Genomic DNA, 23,075 nt, shown 5'->3' on the forward strand with positions numbered 1-23,075 from the left:
TGAAAATATCTCCCCATATGATTCAAGGACTCGGGTTTGTATTTGTTTGCCAATTTGGTGCATTTCTTAATGAACAGGCAAGGGAAAGCCCTATTCTAGAAGAACTGATGGAGGGATATGGAATATTTTGTGAGGTTAGGATAAACGAGTGTATTAATGGAAATGGATTCGCACCATATATACAGAGTAATCTGATCCTTTTTTTTCCCCATTGTGGATTACTGTGAAGTTCATATTAAATATGCATGGCATGGTTACAACATCTAATACAGAAACGTGTTCATGGTTAATCTACTATCTATATACGAAAGCTTTCGATTTTGCATGATGTAAACTTTGAAGTGAAAGTGGGGAATTCTTTTCAACTAAAGTTAATTTGTTCTTACTTATGATTTTACTCGACTCAATTAGCAAACTAATTCACATATACCATATATCAAAGTGGGGGTCATAGCCGAAAAAATCATAACCTATTATAAGAATGCCAATTCAGTCTAAAATCTTTTAATTTAGATAATTTAATCATGAACATTATTACAATATGCTAATGTCACGGCCAAGAGGTTTCTATAACTAAAGGGCCTTGCCTTTTTTAGGAAGACCTCCTACGATCGCTAGAATTCCCAACAAGAGAGATTCCGGAACGTGGGCGGGCAATACGGTAATTGAGCCAAAGTCTAGAACTCTCCTGGCATTAAAATCAGTAGTTGGTAGATTGAGCCAAAGTCTAGAACTCTCCTGTCATTAGTATCAATAGTTGGTAGATTGGGTGGTACGATTTGTCTACCGGGTGAATTCTCGATCAATGGTTGTAATCTGAGGGACTCTAATATAAGAATGGGTGCTCTCCTTCATTTATAATCGTCCAACCATTTCAGTAATCAAAGGCTCCTTTCTCTCCAAAGCTTCTCTCTCTAGAAACTTTCTCTCTCTACGATCCTAGTGAACAAGCAAGTGATCGATCCGAGCAAGGCTTGGCTTAGGCATCCCAACAATACTAGTCGATCCAAAAGAACCTAAGTCACCGCATGGTCACGATCCCAATTGATCGGCCCGTGACACTAGTCTAGTACTTACGACTAAATTTTAGCAAAAATCCATTGACGTAAATAATATCGTTTTACATGGCACGATTGGCATCCATGTGGATAATTTTTATAATGTTTTAATAATTTTTTATTTTTTTTATTTTATTTATTCCATTTATTTTGCCCTCACCTGCCACGAGTGAGGCCCCAACTACCCTTGCTAGCCACAATGGAAAAAATAAAATAACATTTTATAAAATTCAGAAAATTTATTTAAAAATTGCCAAAAAAAAATTATTTATATTAGCACCGACTGTGTTACGTAGGACACCTAACATTCATGCCAATGGTTTATGATCTAAATTGGTTAGAAGAATTACATTGACAAATTATCAAAATTTTTAAAACTAAACTGATTAAATTAAAAGATTTGTGACTGAATTGGGATAGGTATATCAGACATAGGACTTCTTGCGTAATTTTCTCAATCAAAGTGACTACATGAATTGGATATTGTATACATAATTTTGAAAAGCATAATTAAGGCAACGATTTGCATAAAGTACTTGACAAATTATTACAACTTGACAATTCTGAATCGAATAATATAATTGGACTTTAAATGGCTTTCTATATGCCTTTTCCTGACAATGCCTACCTAAAGTGAACATACTTTTAGGTGCTTCCACATATCTTCATTGCTATTTGCAGAAGATGGAAGTGGTCGGCACATATATTTATTATATATATGCCCTAATTAAATATATATTGAACGCATGAGTTGGCATGTAATTTACAACTATGGAACCATATCTTTACCATTTTTATCATCACTTGTTTCAAACTATTTGAGTCGATCAAGAGAAGTTCGAGATATCTTTGGAAATATAACATGACTTGTCTATATAATAACGTATACATATCTTGTAAGGCTTGTTCATCACATTTTTGATATCTTGTTCGATATTTGTGAGGTGGGTTTGAGTCGGTAACTATGAAAGAAGATTCTCTGCCATAAATATAAAGATTGGTTATCAAACTATTATTGATTATCAAACTATTTTATCTGACAAACAGATCAAACCCTGCTATCATAAGCTTGCAAGGTCAAAAAAAGAAAATCTTTTCATTTAATGGCGATTATGCCATGCCCTTCAGAAGGCCCCAGCATCTCAGCTGCTTCTGGAGAAACCATCATCATCTTCATAAGGCCAAGAACAGATGAATGAAAAAATCGCCGACCCCACCACTTACCGTCATCTGGCAAATCAAAAGATACCCGTACAGGACGATGAGAACGGCGTCATTGGCTCAACCAACCTAGACCTCAAGCTTTCAACCAAGGCGAGCCATCCAATGCTAAGAAGATCGACGAATCCTCAACGGATAAGAACTGCAAGGTCACGAAATCTAGGGTTTTCGCGTGCAACTTTTGCAAGCGAGAGTTCTCTACCTCGCAGGCTTTGGGTGGGCACCAGAACGCGCACAAGCAAGAGCGGGCCCTCACCAAGCAGCGCAAGGGTTTGGAAGCTGACTTGCTTGGGTTTCATCCGCACTTGTCGTATTATTGCTCGAGTGTTCCTCAAATGCCTGTTTATTCGGGTATAAGTAGGGCGCTGGAGGTCCGCCATGAGTCGATGCTTCAGAAGCCATTTTACCCATCTTCCGTGCTTCCCGGATTCGGGGGTCTAAGGCAAGCCTGCGGCATGAACCCGAACTCGAGACCACCTTTCGATCGTACGAGAGTCGAGAGTCTTCAATCATATGGCAGCGGCGCCGTTCGTCTTGGTGAGTCTCCCCCTCCTCCTCTTGCTTTTGATGGAAGCAAGTCAATGAAAAAGGAAGGTGATCATCCGGATGAAGTACTTCAAACAGATGGTTCTGATCCATCCGGAATTGATTTGACACTTAAGCTTTGATGATACGACTATGTTCTTACTTTTTTTTCTCATTTATTTGGTTTCTTTTTTAGTATTTTTCTCTTATGTTTTGTTCGTTGAGATATGAGATTATAGGAGTATAGGTTTTCGAATGAGCTAGGACGGTGTAGAGTGCATGTCGGGTGTTCACATATGCTCGATGAATGTTCATAGCCTATTTGACTCGATCTATGCCTATTCATGTGTCTCCAATATTGTCTCTTCATCTTTGTCACTCATTATTTCTTAATTGCATCCTCGTGAAATTTGGACTTGGAGTCGTTTCCAGTGACGCAAACAATGGTGTAAACCAAATTATTTGATGACTGGAAGATCCCATGATAAATGAGGAGGGTCATCTTATCAATCGGAAGGAGTAATACACTTCCTTGCTTGCTAGTTTCATTCAGAGCCAACACGTACTTAATTACTTTGAATTTTATCCTTGGAATGCAATGTTACATACGGATGGCTCTTGAATAGGACTTTTAATCAATAGTTTCGAAACTGAAGATCGCATGTTTAGATGAGGACTATCACATTAATAAACAGAATAACACACCATAAGCGTGTTTAAGTCTCCTAAAATTTGCTGAAATTTCATGCAAATTGTATCTTTGACCAATCAAAAGGGTAACTAATAGGGCCGGTTCAACTAAGGAACAAAACGGCCTTACCTGATCAGTTATGATCAGTTCCAAGCTAGTCCGCCCAGGTACTTATTCAGTTTCGGGTTAAAAAGTTCGGGTCAGCCTTGACCTATTTAGTTCCAGTTGCACACCAAGAATTGTTGATTCTACTTGAGAACCGGCTTATAGGACCAATTGAACAAGTTCAAAACCAACTCAAGACCTATAATATTTCAAACACTTTCTACTTTCTTGTGATGAAGTATTTTGTTTGGTCTTATGTTTTTCTTTGTAGACAAAATTTTATATACAATTATAAGGTAAAGAAAAAATTGTCCAAAAAATCCTAAACCTATTGAACGGTAACTAATTCAATCGTAAACTTTTGAATTAATTCAATTTATTCTAAACATTGTAATGATATTTCAATAGAGTACTTCCGATCAATTTTAGCATAAAATCACTAATATGATTGTCGGCCAAAAAGAAAAAAAAAATCGCAAAAATCGTCCATGTAATGATTTATGGCCAAAATTGGTTAGAATGAATTTATTGGTAAATTGCCAAAAAAATTAGGACTGGTTGGACAATTATGCCCAAGATAAATATGCTTGATTAAAAAAAAAAAACTAGTTCCCAAACTGACTCTAGAATTGGCATAAAACTAAGTTGATTGGTTTGGTTTTCAATTCCAAAAACTAAGTATTGACTCTAATTTGGTAGGTTTTCAACTCTTAGTTTGTAGCTTATTTACCTTGGAATTGATCATCCCTAAATCAAATAATTTAAATGGGCAATGGCAAAGGGAAAAATGAAGAATAGTGGTTACATTATTTTTTCTCTAAGCACGTGTGATAGAGTTATATAAGTTTGGTGGGCTAAAGTAGCCAACTCAATTGCAAATTTGCTAACCAGCATGACTTGCATGCGTCTTGCGTTCTTATTCTAGCAAAAACATTAGGAAGCCAAAAACAACATGCACGATGGAAACAAAGATGATGCGTCAATGATATTAGAAGGACAATTGCCCTCGAAAGAACCATACTTGTCATGATCTAAAATTTCACCCAAAATTTAAACATTGAATAAATAAGGGTTAATACCTTGAAAAACCCCAAACTGGTACACTTGTGACAAATTTACCCCAAACTATTTTTTTGACCACCAAAAACCCAAAACTGGTATACCTTTGACAAATTTACCCCAAACTAGTACACTTATGACAAATTTACCCTATGTTAGTTTTCGTTAAATTTTATTCTCAAATTATTAAGTTAAATGACACGTGACAGTTAACCGGTATACCAATTTATGATTTTACGCTCCGTTTGTCACAATTTACAATTTTTGTGATTTTTCTGTGGTATTAATCCAATTTAGCAGAATGTATATTTGTCACAAATTTACCAGTTTAGGGGTTTTTACAGTCGAATAAATTAGTTTGGGGTAAATTTATCATAAATGTACGAGTTTAGGGTTTTTTATAGTCAATCGGGGTAAATTTGTCACAAGTTTATCAGTTTGGGGTTTTTCATGATCAAAAAAATAGTTTGGGGTAAATTTGTCACAAGTGTACCAGTTTGGGGTTTTTCAAGGTATTAACCCAATAAATAAATAGTTCAGCCTCCAACAACATACATAATTTTGTTAGGTTAATTCCAAAAAAAAAACACCAACTTTAGGTCAAGTGAAAATCTAGCCTAAATTTTATTTTGTTTTGAAAAAAAGTCACAAACTTTCACTTAAATCCTAAATCCGGATCCCCTTGACTTAGATTCATTGATTGTCCTTACCAATAAATCTATGTGCACTTGCTGGCTAACACCATCCATTTTTCTTTTTGTTTGAGCCACAACTTGAAGAATAAATGTGAACTTGTGTCGTCTCCTATACTTCACTAGCCAAAAAAAAATCTAACTAGACTTTATCGTTTTGTCATAATATAAAACTGTAGATCACCACCCATAAAGAGAAACCATGGATGAGATCCACCAACCTCATAGCTAGAACCTTTTCTCCTAAAATAAGGTTAACTTCAAATAGAAAGTTGATGGTAGGGGTTAGATTTTGGATATGAGTGAAAGTTTGTGATTTTTTATGAGACGAAAAAAAAAATTGGGGCCAGAATTGTCACTTAACCTAAAATTGGTGCTTTTTTATGAGACAAAAAAAAAGTTTGGGCAAATTTGTCCTCGACCTAAAGTTTATGCTTTTTTATTAGACAAAAAAAAAATTTTGGTTAAATTTGTCCATCGACCTCAAGTTGATTTTTTTTTTATGGAATTAGCCCTAATTTTGTTTATGCTTAATTGAAACTCCCGTTATAAAAGATATACTCCTACTTTTACTGCACACATCTCTTCAAAGAAATCATCGGAAGCACTAATCTAAATGCCTTTACGTTTCAACTCGACAAAATTAGAAAATATTTTGGATAAGCTTAAACTCAATAAATAAAAAACTCTAAGTCCAAGGTAAGAGATCATCTTACCACTCGATCAATGAGCATAATAGCTTAGTAACATAAATGAATAATATCACATAACATTTCAAGGAAATACCAATCATTCATTTGAAAGATTATATTATGTATTCAACTTATTCTTTAACTACTTTCCATATTCAAAGTAGAAAATTTATCACACAAGAAATGCAACGTGTATTCTACATGATTCAAGCTAATAATTTAATCCCAGTCGAACATGTTAACCAATTAATCTTTTATGAGCATATAAAAATCTACATATTCACAAAAAAAGTTACAAGCACTAAACAATCATAGCAAATTTCCATCAATAATTGTCTGCTAATGAAATAAAGATATCAACATACTAAAAATAAGGGCATATGCCACCAAAATCCTCAAATTATGCCCATTGTGACCCAACTTACCCTAAACTTCTTTTTAACTCTAAATTTCTTTTTTTTTGTCTCCATAAAACCTAAACTTGTCTATCATGACACAAATACTCAACTTTTTTTCTGTCACAAGAAAAACCTTACTTACACATATATGACATGTATACCTTCTATTGAAATTTCATTCAAGGAATATCTGTCACACTAATATAAGTTTGGAGTTTTTTTATAAAATAAAAAAAAAAATTGGGGTATTTGTGTCACAATATGCAAATTTAGAGTTTTTAATGATACAAAAAACATTTGAGGTCTTTATGTTATAAAATGTATAGTTTTGATTTTTTATAATGTTATCCTAAAAACAACAAATATTCATATGCTCTTTCCAAACTTATTACTAAAGTTTATTTAAGATGTAAGTCATACATTATCAGCAAATGATTACAGTCATATATGCAATGAACAAAAATACAAGCTATAAATAATATTCAATTTATCATTCAAATGCATGCAAATGAATGTACTAGCTCCATGATGCGCGGATACTATAAAATAACTCATCAATGTACACGATTCACTCAACCAATAAGATATAATCACCACCGACTTTTGGGGGAAAATACACCATTGTACAATCACATGATAATAGTAATTTCATAAAATTACGTCACAAGCTACACAAGCCATATCTTATCATGTATAATTCTCTAGACTTCTTATCCCCTCAACCTTGTAAATACTCGTCTTAATTGCAAAACATCTATTTTTTCCCTATAGTCTTATACACGTATTTATGCAAGGGAATTTGCCCTCTCATCAATGGGCCATGGGCAATAGCCTTCATCACACAATGTCATTGATATACAAATTATTATTGCATCGTAATTACCATGTTCAATCATATAGAAATAGCTCAGATAATATCATTCTATTTTTTTTTATATATTCCCCGTATAACTAATATAACCAAATATCTATTTATTATCATTTGCAAAATCACTAATAAACAATCATCATTTGATATGCAAATCATTAACACATAACAAGGGACACATTTTGCAATAATAACAATTACAAATAATAACACACTAATCTCTTTTGCATTTTTCGTATAAATAATAATCAAATAATTATGTGCACTTCAACATATAAATTTTAATCCTCTGAACACCATGTTATCATCATTTAGTAGAGAACTAATGCAAATTCATAAATCATTTAGATGAATTTTTCCTAAGAGAATTGACATTTCTATAATTTAAATAATTCATACATTTTTCATTATTAAGACCATGTTTGATTAAATTCACCTTAATCATTGTAAAACCGATTTCCTATTATTCTAGATTTCAAGAATTACATAATTGCCCCCAATAAAATCCCTCATGTTACAACTTTTACCCCTAACTTCCCATCTTCACTTAATCAAGTCATAATAATTAAATTGAGTACTTAAAGTCATTCATTTGTTATCTAAAACATAAGAAATATTTCATTTACACTATAAACACGTCATAAATATTATAAAATTATCAGGAAAAGTACATTACAATTGCTAAAACTTGGCATGAATGAATATTTAAGTGCCAGAACTTCCAAATGACCCCACCTAAGCCAGCAGCCAACGATCTAGGTGAGGGTCGGCGACCCTCACAAATGGTAGGCTAGGGTTGTTGGCCATTGCTCATGGCCCGGCAACCTTTCGGGCGAAAATGGGGTCGCGGCGATGAGGGTTGTGGAGACCCTTGCCGAACCTATTGTTTCCTTTTTTAAAAATAATTTTTTTATTTTTAATTTATTATTAAAATATTTATATTTAAAATTGATTTTTTTTTTAAAAAAAAAAAAATTGCCACATGTATTGTTTTTTTTTTTAAATTGCCACATCAATAAAAAATAAAAAGTCACAGGAAAATGCTATGTCAGTCGTTTGACCAGAATTTCTCACCGTTGACCTTAGTGTTCCATTTTTCTCCAATTTTAGTACTTATGTGTACCTTTTGAAACTTTCGACATTTAAGAATACGAATGACAAAATTTTTGTTTCTCTATTTCTTTGTTTTTCTATTCTTTGAAATATGTTTGAAACAAAAATCTGTTTCGTAATGCAATTTCAATTTCATTTTTCTATTTTTGTAGTAGATTTCTATTTTAGAAATAGCTTTTACGGAAAAATTAGAAGCTAAATTTTTAGCTTTTTTATTTCTGAAATAAAAGTGAGAAATGAAAACTCTTCTCATCATTTACTCTCATCATTGCCCCCCCGCCCGCTCGCTACCAGACACCCACCACTAGATGCCTGTCACTGCCCCCCTAGAAATAGAAATTTTATTCTGTTATCAAACGAATTATTTTTCCAGAACAAAAAATTTTGAGTCGTTATCAAACGTTTTTCTTTGCTCAGAAACCCGCCCAAAAAATAGAAATTGAGAAATCAATTTCTTGTCAAAAATTGACTGTTCCAAAAATGTTATCATGCATGCTCTAAGTGTCCATTCTATGCCAAGTTTTGGTACTTGCAATGTCTACACCCCTAAAATTATCAAAACTGCCTACTATTAATTGTGCAATTTAGTTCAAATTGACTAGTTCAATATATTATATGGATTAAGCAATTATTTTAAAATTCACTTAACTATCTATTACCGTGAGGTTTCTAATGTTGTGAAGTGCCCCCAACATTTTTAGTTTTGTAGATTAGTCCCCCAACTTGGCGTAATTACAAAGTTGCTTCTAAAACTTCAAAACTAGTTATTTTGAACTGATTTGATTTCCTTTTATTAATCTAACTTAATATCACACTAATTAAAATTTTGAATTATAAAATATCACTATAAAAAATTATTGTCAATTTCAGAAATCTTCTGGACCTAGACATACAAAAAATTACTAGAATGCCTATTTGGGTCTAGTTTTACCATTTTATCACTTTTTCCCATTCAAGATGAAATAAACCCTATCTATTTCAATTCAGGCAAGAAATCACCATACCTCAACATGCCAATCTTGAAGCCCAACTAAACTTCAAATTGAAATTTAAATTAAATGAGCAAGCAACAACCAAACAAGATCAAGAGTATCAAGTAAATCAATCCAACTTAGTCCATTAGGTTCTTAACTTACCCTGATTGGAACAAATCAAAGCTCTAATTACCTTGAAAGAAAAACAAACAATATGAAAATTTAAACAATCCTCACTCTTTAAAATCAAAATTAGTTCAATAGAAAAAACAAGTCCATGAATTTACCTTGTAAGACACTTATGGGTGAATGTAAAAACTTAAGGCAACACAAATTGGACATATTTGGACTTGGTTGAAAGTTGAGTTAAAGCTTGTCTTTCTTTATTGAAGATTGGCAGGTAAGAGCGACTAAACTTAAAGAAGTGGAGATGCAGGAGTTTTGGTTCGTTCAATAGGAGGAATGGAATCGTTTTATTCTTTTCTTTTTTTATTTTCACCCGATGGTCAAGATAAATTGTCATGCATGATGCCATTTTAGGGGTTAAGTTCAATGGCACAAATTAAGATAATGTGGATTGCTATTTCGGTGACAAGTGATTTGGATAAAAAAAATATGACGATATTAGGCAATTTCGGATGATATCTTACATTGCGGTATATAAACAAGGAAATTGGTATATGTTCTAACATCGCTAAGTCAAAAGACCCCACTAAAATCATTAGTAAAAGCTCTCGGACATTAGGAAAATCTTAACTCAATAAATCTCAACTTTGAAAATATCCTATGCGTCTTTCGGAGTATATTGGTTCCGTTGGGAAAAATTAAGTACGATAGCTTTTTAACCATTGTTCATATAATCAACTAATATTTCGTAAACACATATTTTTAATTTATTTCCTTCAATTATGACTCCTCGTAAGGAATCGCGTTTCAAAAAATCATGAACAGGGAAGGTATCTTTCAATCTTTTTCTACGTCACACAATTTTGTAACCTAATTGAAATTTTAAACATTTTGATCAAAAAAATCCAAGTCAATTGATGACTATCTTGATATACCAAATATTATCAATTAATGTAAAAAAATTCGTATGCCACAATGACATTAATTGAGGCTTATTCAAATTGAGTCAAAGCAGAAAATTTCGAACAAAATTCCCTTTGATATTGCCGTCTTGCTGCCATAATAAGCACGTGCGTTGCACGCCAGTTATCATATTCTATATTTGTGAACTTGGTTTGAGTTCAAAATGATGAAAGGAGAATGCAACAAACCTAAAAATTGAATTAAGGTTCCATTCCAACATGAATCTTAGTGACTCTTGCAATAATATTCGCCGTCTAAACACTCAACTCTTACTATATATAGGAGGGCTTGGCCCATGTTCAAAAGGTGGTTTCTTTTCCGGCAATATTTGCCAATTCGGTCAGCCTTGAAGTCATCACGAGCTAATATTGCACAAGAGGAATCTTTTTTACTTTTTTTTTATATGACTAAAAGATATGATTGATCGGATAATCAGAAGAAATTTATCTGGAAAAGTTGGACCATGATTTATACTTGGGAAAAATCTTAGGCTGGAGAGGTCCTTATCGTGAAAATATCTCGCATATGATTCAAGGACTTGATTTTATCTTATTTGCCAATTTGGTACATTTCTTAATGAACAAGGTCGGGAAAGCCCTATTAAAGAAGGAACTAAGGTAGGGATATGTAATATTTTGTGAGGATAGGATTAACAAATATATTAATGGAAGGGGCCGTGCCATAAATATGAAGTAATCTGATTCTATTTACTTTTTTTCCTAATTTTAAAAGAGTTAATGAAGAGATGTGGATTGCTATGAAGTTCATAATAAATAAGCATGGTATGGTTACACAATCCAATTGAAAGGAAATACATGAATGATTTTCTATGTATGTACAAAAGTTAATTTTGCACGATCTAAACTTTAGTGTTAGTGATGAACTCTTTTCAACTAGAGTCAAATAGTTCTTGATTGTAGTTTTACTCGACTCGATCAATAAATTAATTTGTATATACCATATATCGAAGTGACCACACGAACTAAATCTTGGTTCCATAATTTGGAAAAGCATAATTAAGGCAACGATTTGTGGAATGTACCTACCAAATTATTAGAACTAGACAATTTTGAATCAAATAATATCTTTGTACCTTAAATGTCTTTCTATATGCCTTTTCCATACATTGCATGCCTAAAGTGAACATACTTTTTAAGTGTTCCCTTATATTTTCATTGCTATATGTAGAAGATGCAACTGGTCGGCACATATATTTAATGTGGAGATATGCCCTAATCAAACATACATTAAACGCATGAGTTGGTGGGTATTTCACAACCATAGAACCATATTTTTACCATATTTTTACCGTTTTTATAATCAATTGTTTGAGCAAGTCGAAGGGAAGTTCAAGATATATTTGGTAAAATAACATGACCAGTCTACATCTTTGATATCTTGCTCGATATATGTATGAACTGGGTTTGAGTCATTAACTATGAGAGGAGATTCTTTGCCATAAATGAAAAGGATTGATTGTCCAACTTATTTTTTCCTAAATAGACTGAACCCTTGCTTTCATAAGCTTGCAAGGTCAAAAGATCTTTTCATTCAATGGCGATTGTGCCATGCCCTTCAGAAGGCCCCAGCATCTCAGCAGCTTCTGGAGAAACCCTAGCTTGTGATAATCATCGTCACAAGGCCAAGAACAGATTGACCATGAATGAAAAGACCGCCGAAGCCGAAGCCGAAGCCGAAGCCAAGCCCAAACCTGCCCCTCACCATCATGCGGCGAATCAGGAGATACCCATCGATGACGACGATGACGGAGGCGTTAGGTCAACCGACCTAGACCTCAAGCTCTTCAACCAAGGCTTGCCATCCAATGCTAGGAAGAGCGGCGAATCATCGACAGATGAGAATTGCAAGGTCCCAAAAGCCAGGGTTTTCGCATGCAACTTTTGCAAGCGAGAGTTCTCTACCTCGCAGGCTTTGGGTGGGCATCAGAACGCGCACAAGCAAGAGCGGGCGCTCGCCAAACAGCGCAAGGGGATGGAAGCTGATCTGCTCGGGGTTCACCCGCACATGTCGTATTATTACTCGGGTGTTCCCCAAATGCCTCTATATGGGAGTATAGGAAGGGCGCTCGGGATCCGCCACGAGTCGATGATTCACAAGCCTTCTTACCCGTCATCCGTGCTTCCAGGGTACCGGTTCGGGGGTCTAAGGCAAGTGTCCGGCGTGAACCCGAATTCGAGACCGCCTTTGGACCGGACGAGGGTCGAGAGTCTTCAAGCATATGGTGGTGCCTCTGGGCTTGGCGAGCCTCCTCCTCCTCCTCCTCCTCCTCCTCCTCCTCCTCCTGCTACTTCTTTTGATGGAAGCGCTAGCTTTGTAGTGCACCAAGCTCAAGTCGATGTACGTCAGGATAATAACAGACCAATGAAGAAAGAAGGTGATCATCCAGAAGAAGAAGTGCCTCAAAGTGACGGTTCTGATCCATCCGGAATTGACTTGACTCTCAAGCTTTGATGATGCGATTATTTCTTCTTTTCTTAGTAAATGTTCTTTGCTCATTCGTTTTGGTTCTTTAATTTTTTTTCATATGTTTTCTTGCTTGAGATGTTAAAGAACAGGGGTTACAGCTTATTGAATAAGCTTTGTGGATATGTCATGTGCGCTTGATGAATGTTCATAGCTTTATTTGACTCAATATATGGATATTCAAGTGTCTCCAATGAATCACTGATCATTTGCTAATTGCATCCTGGTGAGGTTTGAACTTGGAGTTTGTTTCCAGGGACGTCTACTGAGCCAAATTAATTAATGACCGGAAGATCGCACGATTACTGAGAATTGTATCTTATTGATGGGAAGGTTTCGTACACTTCGTCTTCTGATCTCATACTTTACCCAAATCGTACTTAATTAACTAAAGAAATTCTTATTGTCCGAATGCAATGATGCCTACGGATGGCTTATAAATTCAGACTTTGAATCGGTATGTTCCGAAACTGAAGAACACACAATTAGTTCAGGGGAGGATTATCATATTAATAAACAGAATAATACACCATATACATATTTATGTCTCCTAAAATTTGCTAAAATTTCACTTAAATTACTTATCTTGAACAATCAAACTGTATAGAACGGGTAATGACAAAAGAAAAAAATGGAGAGCTGTGGTTGGATTTTTTCTCCTTTATATTTGCTGTCCACACACGTAAGTTTGACTTTAGTGAGTTGAATATCTTGACTATTTTATATTCCCCTACGCCAATATTGAGATTGACATGTTTGTGACTGCATATCAAACCTTATTTATTTACTATTTCTTAAGTTCGGACAGCATTTCCGGTATTTGTGTGATTTTATGTCATGGTTGTCTTACTTTGGTGATCAAATCCTTGGCCAAATTATCTTGAGGCTCATATCACTTGGGCCATCATAGACCGAGCTTATGCAATAACGTGTCTCGATCAAATATGCATGAGAAAATTGCTAAGAATTGGAGTTTGTGTTAATCACTTAGACCTGTCAAATAGGGTTCCAGTTGAGATTGGATTGGATTGAAAATGGTCCAACCAAAATTAACTCGTTTAACTTATATTGACTCATTTTTATGCAATACAATTTTAGTGATTCATACTTGACTCTATCTGAACTCCAATTCTTAGCAATTTTCTCCTTAATTGTTACTAGAATGGGGGACTCCATGAATCACTAGCCGAGTTGATGAGGGAACTCGGGTCATGGGCTAGCACTTCGTATGGCACATGAGTAATGTGGAGATGTGAGTAAGTGCCGCGCTGCCTCTAAGAAACAAGAACACTTGTGTGGATGGTTTTGGGGGTCGGGTTATGGTTGGGGGCATGAAGGTGTCGGTGAGGCAACGGATGGTTGTTGATCTTTGCCCTGGCGAAGGGAAGCGTTCTTCAAAATGTTCATTCAATTGAAGAAAGCACAAACGTGAAGAGTTTGAGTTGTTGCATACTAAATATACCTGTATCAATGTTGCATCATCAACATTCCGGGGCTCAAAAGTGTATGTTATTGCTTATATGGATGCTTCTATGCTCCTTCGAGTTTTAGTCATATCTCGTTGAAATTAAATGTGTATTTTGTTGTAATCTTGATATAAAATCTCATACTGTATAACAATAAATTAATGGATGTGATCTTTTATTTTGTGATCAAATGCTGACCAAGCAATTCAGGAATGATTTCTAGAGATTGTAGGAGCATCCGTTCTTATATAGAGAGTTTTAGTATCGAAATAGTTTGTTACCTATAAATAATTAAGAAAAGAAGATGTTATTGCTGTTGACATGAAGAGGAGTGACTGTTGATCTTGAAAAGTGATGATGATTTGATAGGAAATATATTCTCAAAAGATGTACTATTTGGTTATCTCTCAATATGATAAAATTACACATTAACTATCATAACAACTTTCACTTTTTTCATAGCATTCTCTTTTCTTCTCTTTGCTCACACAAATATGACAAGCACGTTCAAGTTGAAATTCCAAAAGGAAAATTGAACAATTATTGAACTCGTTTCTTTGTTATTTTGATATATATCCTGAAAGTATATTTCTTTTAAATCCTGTAGCAATAATAATGGGACAAATTATACCTTAAGGATAATATCATCACACATTAAAATTTCAAAAAACTATAAACCACTACTAGTATCTTTATCAGGCAATCAATTTTCTCATCATCTAGTAAATCTACTTCTAAGGTCATTCCACCATAAAAATTTGGAAAAAAGGACCGACTAAGAAAATGATTAGCTGATACGTAGGAGGTCGCTCTTGAAGAAGTTGTTGGTGTTGCTGATATAAGTGCAGATCAAGGAGCTGAAGGTAGAAAGGTACTCATGGTTCATAACATCAGCTGTTGTTTTCTCAACTGGCCCTTTCTTTTGGAGGCTTATGGTGGAATGACCTCAATAGTAAAATCACTAAAAGCTCCAGATGCAACATGGATTGATCAGCGGTTGGATAAGCAACACCAACAAAATAAAAGCTCTCAAAACATTTATGGGTTGCTTAGCCAGCGATTGATCACAAAATAAACGTTATACTATACGAGACTTGGTAAGAAGATTATGACAAAATGCACATAATCTCAACGAGATATGACTGAAACTCGAAGGAGCATAGAAACATCAGTGTAGAACAACTCCGACTTAACGTTTGCGCATTCTTCAATTGGACGGACATCTTGCAGATGCTTCCCTTCGCCAGGGCAAGATCAACAACCATCCTTTGCCTCACTGCTACCTTCACTCTGCCATTCATAACTCGTCCACCCATGTGTTCTTATTCTTTAGTGTGGCGCCCACCCACGTCTCTACATTGCCATACACCATGTGAAGTCCTAGCTCACGACCCGACCGAGCTCCTCATTAGTAATGTCAAAATGGATCATAAACTCATATTTTTTTTTTCATATTTATAAAAGTAGATTATATGTGGATCGGCATCGGGCTTAAAATATGGGTCATAATGGATTATAAAGAGAAAAGCCCAAACAAGATGGGTTTTAGTGGGTCTCTTAGAAATCAAGGCTACGTTTGGTAATATTTCTGTTTAAAAATTGTTAGGGAGCGAAATAGAAAAAAGTGTTTATAATTTTTGAACAAAAAACGCGTTTGGTAAACTTGTTCCGGGAATAAAAATAAACAGAAACACGTTTGGTAAATTTTATAATTTTTTTATTTCTTTTATTTTTTAATATTTTTTCTATTTTCTTTCTTATTTCTTATTTCTTTTTTTTTTCTTTTGGCCGGCGGCCCCTCGCCCAGCCACGGCGAGACTCGGCGTCGCCGGGCCACCGCTTGACGACGCCGACTGGCGGTGGCCCGGCAAGGCCGAGCCTCGCCGGATCTGGTGAGATCGAGCTCGCCCGGCCCGAGCCTCGCCCGGCCGGCAAGGCTCGGCCTCACGGGACCACCGCTAGGAACCAACTTGGCGGTGGCCCGGCGACGCCGAGCCTCGCCCGGCCGCCGGGCGAGGCGGGCTCGCCCGGGATCACAAGGCGAGCTCGAGCTCGCCCGGCTAAACGCGCCGAGCCTCGAGGCGAAGGGCGGCGGCGAGTATGCCCCCCAGCCGGCGAGTCATGCCGTCCCCAAGCCCTCGGCGTCGCGCCTCGGCGTCGCCGCCCCGACGGCGGTCGCCGCCTGGCCAAGCCGAGGCCGACCGGCCAAAGAAAAAAAAAAAAGAAGAAGAAATGTGTTTCTAAAATCTGTTTGAAACAAGAAACAATTTTTTTTTTCTTGTTTTTGCATTTCCACAGATGTGTTTCGGGAACAAAAAAAAACAATTTTGGAAAACAAAAACGCACCCAAACGCGTTTATATTCCTTTTTTTTTGTTCCCAGGAACAAAAAAAACAGAAAAGTTGTTTAAAAACATAAAAAGAAAATGAAAACAAACGCCCCCTACTTTCAACCCAGGTTAAGAAAAGAGGTTTTACTGCCTTAGCTCCGCCCTATATGATCACATTATATGAAAATTTTGCTAGCCTCGTACAAGAGTGAAGTGAGCGACTTCTGCATTCGTTCTAAATCATATGTTATGTGATATGTATAAGAACATAACGAGCGGCAAGCTTTCATCTTTCTTTCTTTTTTCATAATCTTTGATTAGCAGAAAAGGATGCTGATGAGACTTAGGAGATTGTTATTTGTTAATATTGTAACTTGTTGAAATAGTTGATCTGAGGCATGACTCCTAAGTTAATGTTTGCTCTTAAGTTATGATAACAAGGCCAAGTAGGTTTTAGACTTTTAAAAGCGTGTATAATGAGAATCTAATCATAATCTAGCATCAGTTCAATTGAAAAGTGACGATCAGCGAATTGCATTACATCTTTTTTCCCCCTTATAACAAGTGATATCCAGACCCTAAAGAGAGACAAATCACGTAAGTGATCCATCCATTCGGTACAATAAGCCAGATCTACTGTCCGCTTGACATGTATCCAATCAATTTTGCATCTGAATTTTACAAAACTATAGCACGAGATTGCCTTATTTGATCGTTGATCTGTCGGCCTCTTACAATCAACTCCAAGTTACTCGACTATGTCATGAAAAACACTATACAACGAACCCTTTTAACTCAAATTTACACGATCACACCAGCTGAACACATCACCAAATGATACTTAACATCAAAAAATGAGCAAAAGATAATTTAATCCAAGCAAGACCATCGCGAGTACCTAACTAATCTCTTCTTTCTTCTGTCTATAATACACCTTCATTATTTCCAAAGTGATGCATATATGGTATGAGACATCATACTACACAGAATCGAAGTGAAGCATCACTGAACACTAACCGTGCAAGCTCTGGATATTTCTCTCCACTCCTCGCGCTTGCTCTTGAATGCTTGCTCATGGCATGATCCCTCTCTTGTACAATGCATCACTGCCTTCCGCCCCCGAATTAATAAAGCTTGGTTGCCTCGTTAAGCTATCAGCCCCATCAGATGCCAATACCACTTTGGCATTCCAATGCCAAGGCTGAAGGAACGGCGAAACAGGAGTAGAACAAGCAGGAGAGGGGTGAAGTATTACCGATCCCCAGTTCCGGGCTCCAGGCTTCGCTTCCTTCACTCTCCTCCTAATGAGCAATTTCCCCAAGTCTTCCTTTCTCATCTCGGACAAGCTCCGCACAATCGAAATGCAAAGAAGAAGGACAAAAACCGCATCCTCCTCAGGTATGAACTCCACCGCCAATAGCTTCCAGTTTATAAGAGCAGTTGCTCTTCCTGTTGGGTGTTCCTCGGTGAGACGAACCACCGTTACAAAGTCCAGTTCTTCTTCGTCCAAGTCCAGGCCTTCATCTCCTTTATCGTCCAGCTCTGTTTCTTCAGCATCACTCTTGGGGTTGACTTTCTTGACTTTGTATTGCATTCTCCGGCCTATCAACAACTTCACCTGAAATTGGTGCATATTTGCCTGAAAATTCAAACCAATATGTGCCTGAAGATTGTAAATCTCAAAAATGTTTCTGGCCTTACTGATGAATCAGAAGACGTTTGATTTCTCAAAGAAAATGAGAGGCCCGATTTTGATGTTGATGATTCCAATCGCAGCATCAGTTCATCTCCAGAGGAAAACTGCCACGCAGCATCCCACTGCTCTGGAGGCTCTTTTGGCAAAGCTGTACCCACTACTTTTGCTGCACTAGATAATAGCAATTTGTTTCAGGATCCTTCAACAACGAGGAATACATGAGTAAGAAAAATTGCTCGAGTCCCCATTAGGGCATAGAAGAGAATATCGGCACAAGCTCCCAGCTACCCAGTTCTCAAATTTATACCCATAAAGGATTTTTCACTGTCAACTTATGCAGCTGAAAATTTAGCATTGACATTGTATCTCAGAAATACAAGTTAACATGGGGGATAAGTATTGTTACTCGCATGTCACGTCACTTGCTTGCGAAGACCTAAGTCGTAGCTCCTTCACTGTAAAGACCTTTTCTTTTATTAATCTTATCTTTGAGTGATCCTAATTTTAACTTTAGCCAAAGCAAAACTCTGTCAAATGGGCCTTAAGTTGACAAGAGATCAGAGTGAACTATGAAATGACATAAACCAGCAAGGTTGAAAAGTACAAGTGTATGGCTAAGACCGTTTCCTCAGCATTACGGTATTGACTGCTAAAAGATGACACCAGGACTCATAACACACAGAAAATGGAAAAGTTTTAAGAACATACCAGGAGCTCTGCCGATGGAACCAGCGACATATGACCAAGGACCTTCACGTATCTCGGTAATCCGGTCTTCCCACTTAACATTTGATGGATTTTCGCCACCTCTTCTCCAGAAGCCACCTCCCACCCTTTTATTCAACAATGTCAAAACTTAAGTCATTGGGAGCTAGAAGAAATCATGCAATCTCAGGTTTCATAATCTACCTGAAGTACTGTTACAATGACATTGCATGAAATTATGAGCAAGGAATAACTAGTTTTGCAGCTGATTGATACTCCCAATACACAGAAAAGTAGCAGAACTTTACCTTATTCGCACGACAAAACATTCTCTTCCTGCATGATCAAGAACAGTCCTTGACAACCATCGACCTTCTTGAGGCCGATAATGGTTCATCCTCAGTATTTCATCGGAGATCATGGCTCCCGAATCATCAGTGACTCTATCTGGCACACATTTTAACAGATAGGGAGCTTGAGCTGGTGGAGTTATAGAAGAAAAAATACCAACCCCTTGCTCAACTTCTCTGCCTAAAGTAAGAGTCGGTGCCCTCAGTAAATCGTTCCAAAGAAATGCCTCAGCATTCTTTAACTTACTTCCTTTGAAACAGCGACCACCACGATGACGAAATTCAAGATTAACACCCCTGGTTCCAAACTCACAGTAGAGGTGCCAAACCATTTGCCAGGAATCATACAAAATGCTGGATAGGGGCTTATCACTCTTAAGCTCTTTGTGGCATCGTACAGCGCAGAGACGCACAAAATTACGTGTTATCTTCTCCTGTATCAGCTTCATCTTTGGACCGAGCCTCGCAAACACACAGACCTGGAATATGTGCGGTCAGTGCAATTTCAGCTTTTTAGTCAGGCGTAAGCTTACTTATTAACCACTTTCTCAGGTAGCATTTGATGCATAAAAGCAAACATCTGCCAACACAACCTGAGTCACATGATTCAGCAAATTGTCCTAATATACAATCCACTTAAGAAACTACTTTTAGACCTTGTCACTATCCTGATTGTCAATGCCCATTAGAACCGCACTTCAATTGAACAGAGTTAAGTTGGATATAAGACGTTATACAACGTTCTAAACCACCAATAACATCTGTGCCCTATTGCTGTGGATTCATAAAGAGAAAGGATCTGATGGTAAAGCCCATAGACGTATTAAAACTGGTGCTCCCTGGCCCCTCAAGTCAATCCCACAAGCCTCTATATGAAATTAATTCTTTTAACCGCCGCATTCAAATACAAATGAACCCCCTCAAACTGAATCATTCCAAGTTACCAAAGCTCTTGCCGAGCTATGCTTGCATAATTTTCCAAATCATACCTTGGCCTAGGCAGAGGCAGAGAACTCTATTATTTTGCAAACTAACCCCCTCGTGTCAAAAAAATTTCATCTCCTAGACTTCAGTACTTGAGTAAATCTACCTCAATGGACCATGACCACTACAACAATGGAGGAAGGGATGCATCAAACAATAGTCTCACCTCAAGCAGGAATCTAGGCATCAAGGATTTGTATCTGGTGTTGACATCAGTGCCAAACACTTCCCAGTATACTGGTGGCTTAGACAAGGGTACTCCTCCCTGGTCCAAAGCGATCTGGCCTCCTGCTTTCTCATAAGGTTGATCAAACGTTCCTTCCCACAGCTTCTTGGTTTCTTCCACTTCTTCTTCCTCGACAGTTTCCCACACTCTTGCCACCTTGCTGACATCACACTCCGCTTCTTTCATGTCTTCTGCATATACTGTTGGATAGCTCTGAATCATTATTTGCCACAGCAGAAATTCTAGTAAGATAATGCAGCTATTTGTATATTCATTTCCACAAGAAAGAAAAAGGTAATTCAGCATCTGTTTCTGTTTGTTTGCAAGATCTTACAACGATTTTCATGATGTATTTAATTAGTCATTTATATATGAAAGAGAAAATAATCCTAAAGAAATCTTATATTAGAAGATGCAAACACAGTCGCAGACAAATAAGTAGTTTCTTAAACCGAATCTCTCTACCAAACAAAAATGCAAGAAAACGCTTTATCTAAACATCAGTGACCCAACAAGAACTTAAAGAAATAAATAGAACCCATTAATCTCACCTGATGAGTTAGCCACATGATGAGAATATCGCAAGTAGGCACGAAGCAGCTGCACTTATCTGAAACTCTCGACAAGATATACAAAAATCCCTTATATCTTTGTCTCGCTGCTATCAGGTACATAATCTCAGTCATGTAGGGCTTCGAGAACTTCGAATACAAGATCCTTTGCTTCAACACTTCACTCAAAAGATCTTCATTTCTCACAAGCGGGATTGGGGAATCTGAATTGGCTTCTTTCTCAAAAGGCTCAGATGGGTATCTGCGCATCCAGATTTCTCTGCATCTATTTAATGCATATTCTTCATTTTCTTCATTAAAGATGGTCGGCTTACCGATCAGCGTCGAGAATCTTGATTCACAGTATTGCCCGTAGTTCACCTGGAAGCAGTGACTTTAAATAATCAAACTTCGAAACTAGACAGCATCTCGATAGGCCTTAACATTATCTAATTGAACATCCAAAGTTTCGAACGAATGAACTAGTTAACGGAAACTCTAACTGGATAGTCTCCTCGTTTTCACATGAGCGACGTCCACGAACACCAGCACAAGCAGTCGAAATCAGATTACTTTCCACACAAAGTTACCTACTGACAAACGGTCACGAACTCCATACACTTCAATCCTTCATACTCATTACAGAACAGAGTCATCAAAGCATATCGTAAAATCAACTGAAACTTACCGGGTTCAGTGTATGACAAAACCAAACCCATTCAATATCTAGAGGAGGAAGAACCACGGGAGGCGCCGACCCCATTGAGATTTCAGCAACCAACGGCATCCACAGCTCATCATACCTGCAAAAAGAAGAGAACCCATGGCTTCAAGATGGGAACTTTGATCACGGGCCACTTGAAAAGTGCTCAAGATGGGAACTTTTTCCACCTCCGGATGGCCTCAACAATGGCGGGTCTGTCGTGAAGCCAAAGCGACTCGTTCACCGTCCTCAAGAACCCAATGTTCCGCCGGACCGCCGAAACAAGATCCAAGCTCACTCCCACAGAGTCTCTCTCGGACACTTCGCTGAGGCTTCTCGACACCGACATGATTCCACAGACAGCGCCGAGATCTAACCCGATCGTGGTCAACGATTGTCAAGACATGGAGCAGTTCCAGTGAACGGGTGATGGGCGGGGCTGTCTGCGGTCGTGCTGCTGGGAAGAGAGAAAGCGCAAAATGGAATGTCGTAAACGAACAGGGGGACAAGAGATGGGGAAAGAAAAGGGTCTTCGCCACGTGGCAGGCCGATTTCGGCTTTCAGGTGTTGGCGAGTACTTACAAGAAGAGCTTAGACCGTTCGTTGCTTTTTCATCCTCGGATTTCAACTCCCCAATCGATTGAATCTCTTGCGATAACATCGACCATTGCGGCTAAAGTAACTTTAATTCAACATCGCATTTGATTATAATGAAGACCGCCTCGATTGACGCTTAAGGCTAAACTCTAGACATTTCTACACGAAACAAAAGACATGAATATCTATCGCTTAGCTAATTCAGGAGGGTTAATCCTCTTTTTAATTATATGCTTTCTTCTTTGCTTTGGAAAGAATAGAAATTGCGTGAGTGCCGGACTTCCCTCGCTCTCTCTCTTCACGTGGATTCCTTTCAATGATCAAGAAACCATCTTTTTTGGTTAGTGGTTGTTCAAGGGATTAAAATAAGGTGGGTTATCCATTATGACATAGCCAAGACAGCGAGGCGCTCATTAAAGTAGGGAGCAAATTCTTATGGCCAAATGAGCACTTCCCAGATGCAGAAGGAAGAGATCTTCGACAGGTGATGAAGCAATAT

General features: G+C 37.2%; 3 protein-coding genes across 4 annotated transcripts; 2 read left to right on the plus strand and 1 right to left on the minus strand.

Moving 5' to 3' along the window:
- The first annotated feature begins 2,249 nt into the window (after positions 1-2,249).
- LOC104417295 lies at positions 2,250-2,947 on the plus strand. The gene is made up of 2 exons (XM_039300232.1): positions 2,250-2,372; positions 2,489-2,947. The coding sequence occupies exons 1-2, from the start codon at positions 2,250-2,252 to the stop codon at positions 2,945-2,947; spliced, it is 582 nt and encodes a 193-aa protein (XP_039156166.1).
- A 9,092-nt stretch (positions 2,948-12,039) lies between these two features.
- Positions 12,040-12,957, plus strand: LOC104417296 (zinc finger protein 8). Its single transcript, XM_010028598.2, has one exon. It carries the CDS (start codon positions 12,040-12,042, stop codon positions 12,955-12,957), a length of 918 nt encoding a protein of 305 aa, XP_010026900.2.
- Positions 12,958-17,408: 4,451 nt separating this feature from the next.
- Positions 17,409-22,538, minus strand: LOC104414632 (glycine-rich domain-containing protein 1). 2 transcript variants are annotated; one of them, XM_010025783.3, is made up of 8 exons: positions 22,168-22,520; positions 21,965-22,079; positions 21,277-21,657; positions 20,666-20,938; positions 19,474-19,994; positions 19,169-19,293; positions 18,466-18,626; positions 17,409-18,382 (listed from the first exon to the last, which is right to left on the minus strand). In XM_010025783.3, the coding sequence occupies exons 1-8, from the start codon at positions 22,326-22,328 to the stop codon at positions 17,837-17,839; spliced, it is 2,283 nt and encodes a 760-aa protein (XP_010024085.2). In that variant the 5' UTR covers positions 22,329-22,520; the 3' UTR covers positions 17,409-17,836. The 2 variants fall into 2 exon arrangements, with proteins under 2 accessions (XP_010024085.2, XP_039156677.1); XM_039300743.1 differs by lacking the exon at positions 17,409-18,382 and having other exon boundaries at positions 18,483-18,631; positions 22,168-22,538.
- Between the last annotated feature and the right edge of the window lie 537 nt (positions 22,539-23,075).

Source organism: Eucalyptus grandis, chromosome 8 (assembly GCF_016545825.1).
Source record: "Eucalyptus grandis isolate ANBG69807.140 chromosome 8, ASM1654582v1, whole genome shotgun sequence".
Lineage (NCBI taxonomy): Eukaryota > Viridiplantae > Streptophyta > Magnoliopsida > Myrtales > Myrtaceae > Eucalyptus > Eucalyptus grandis.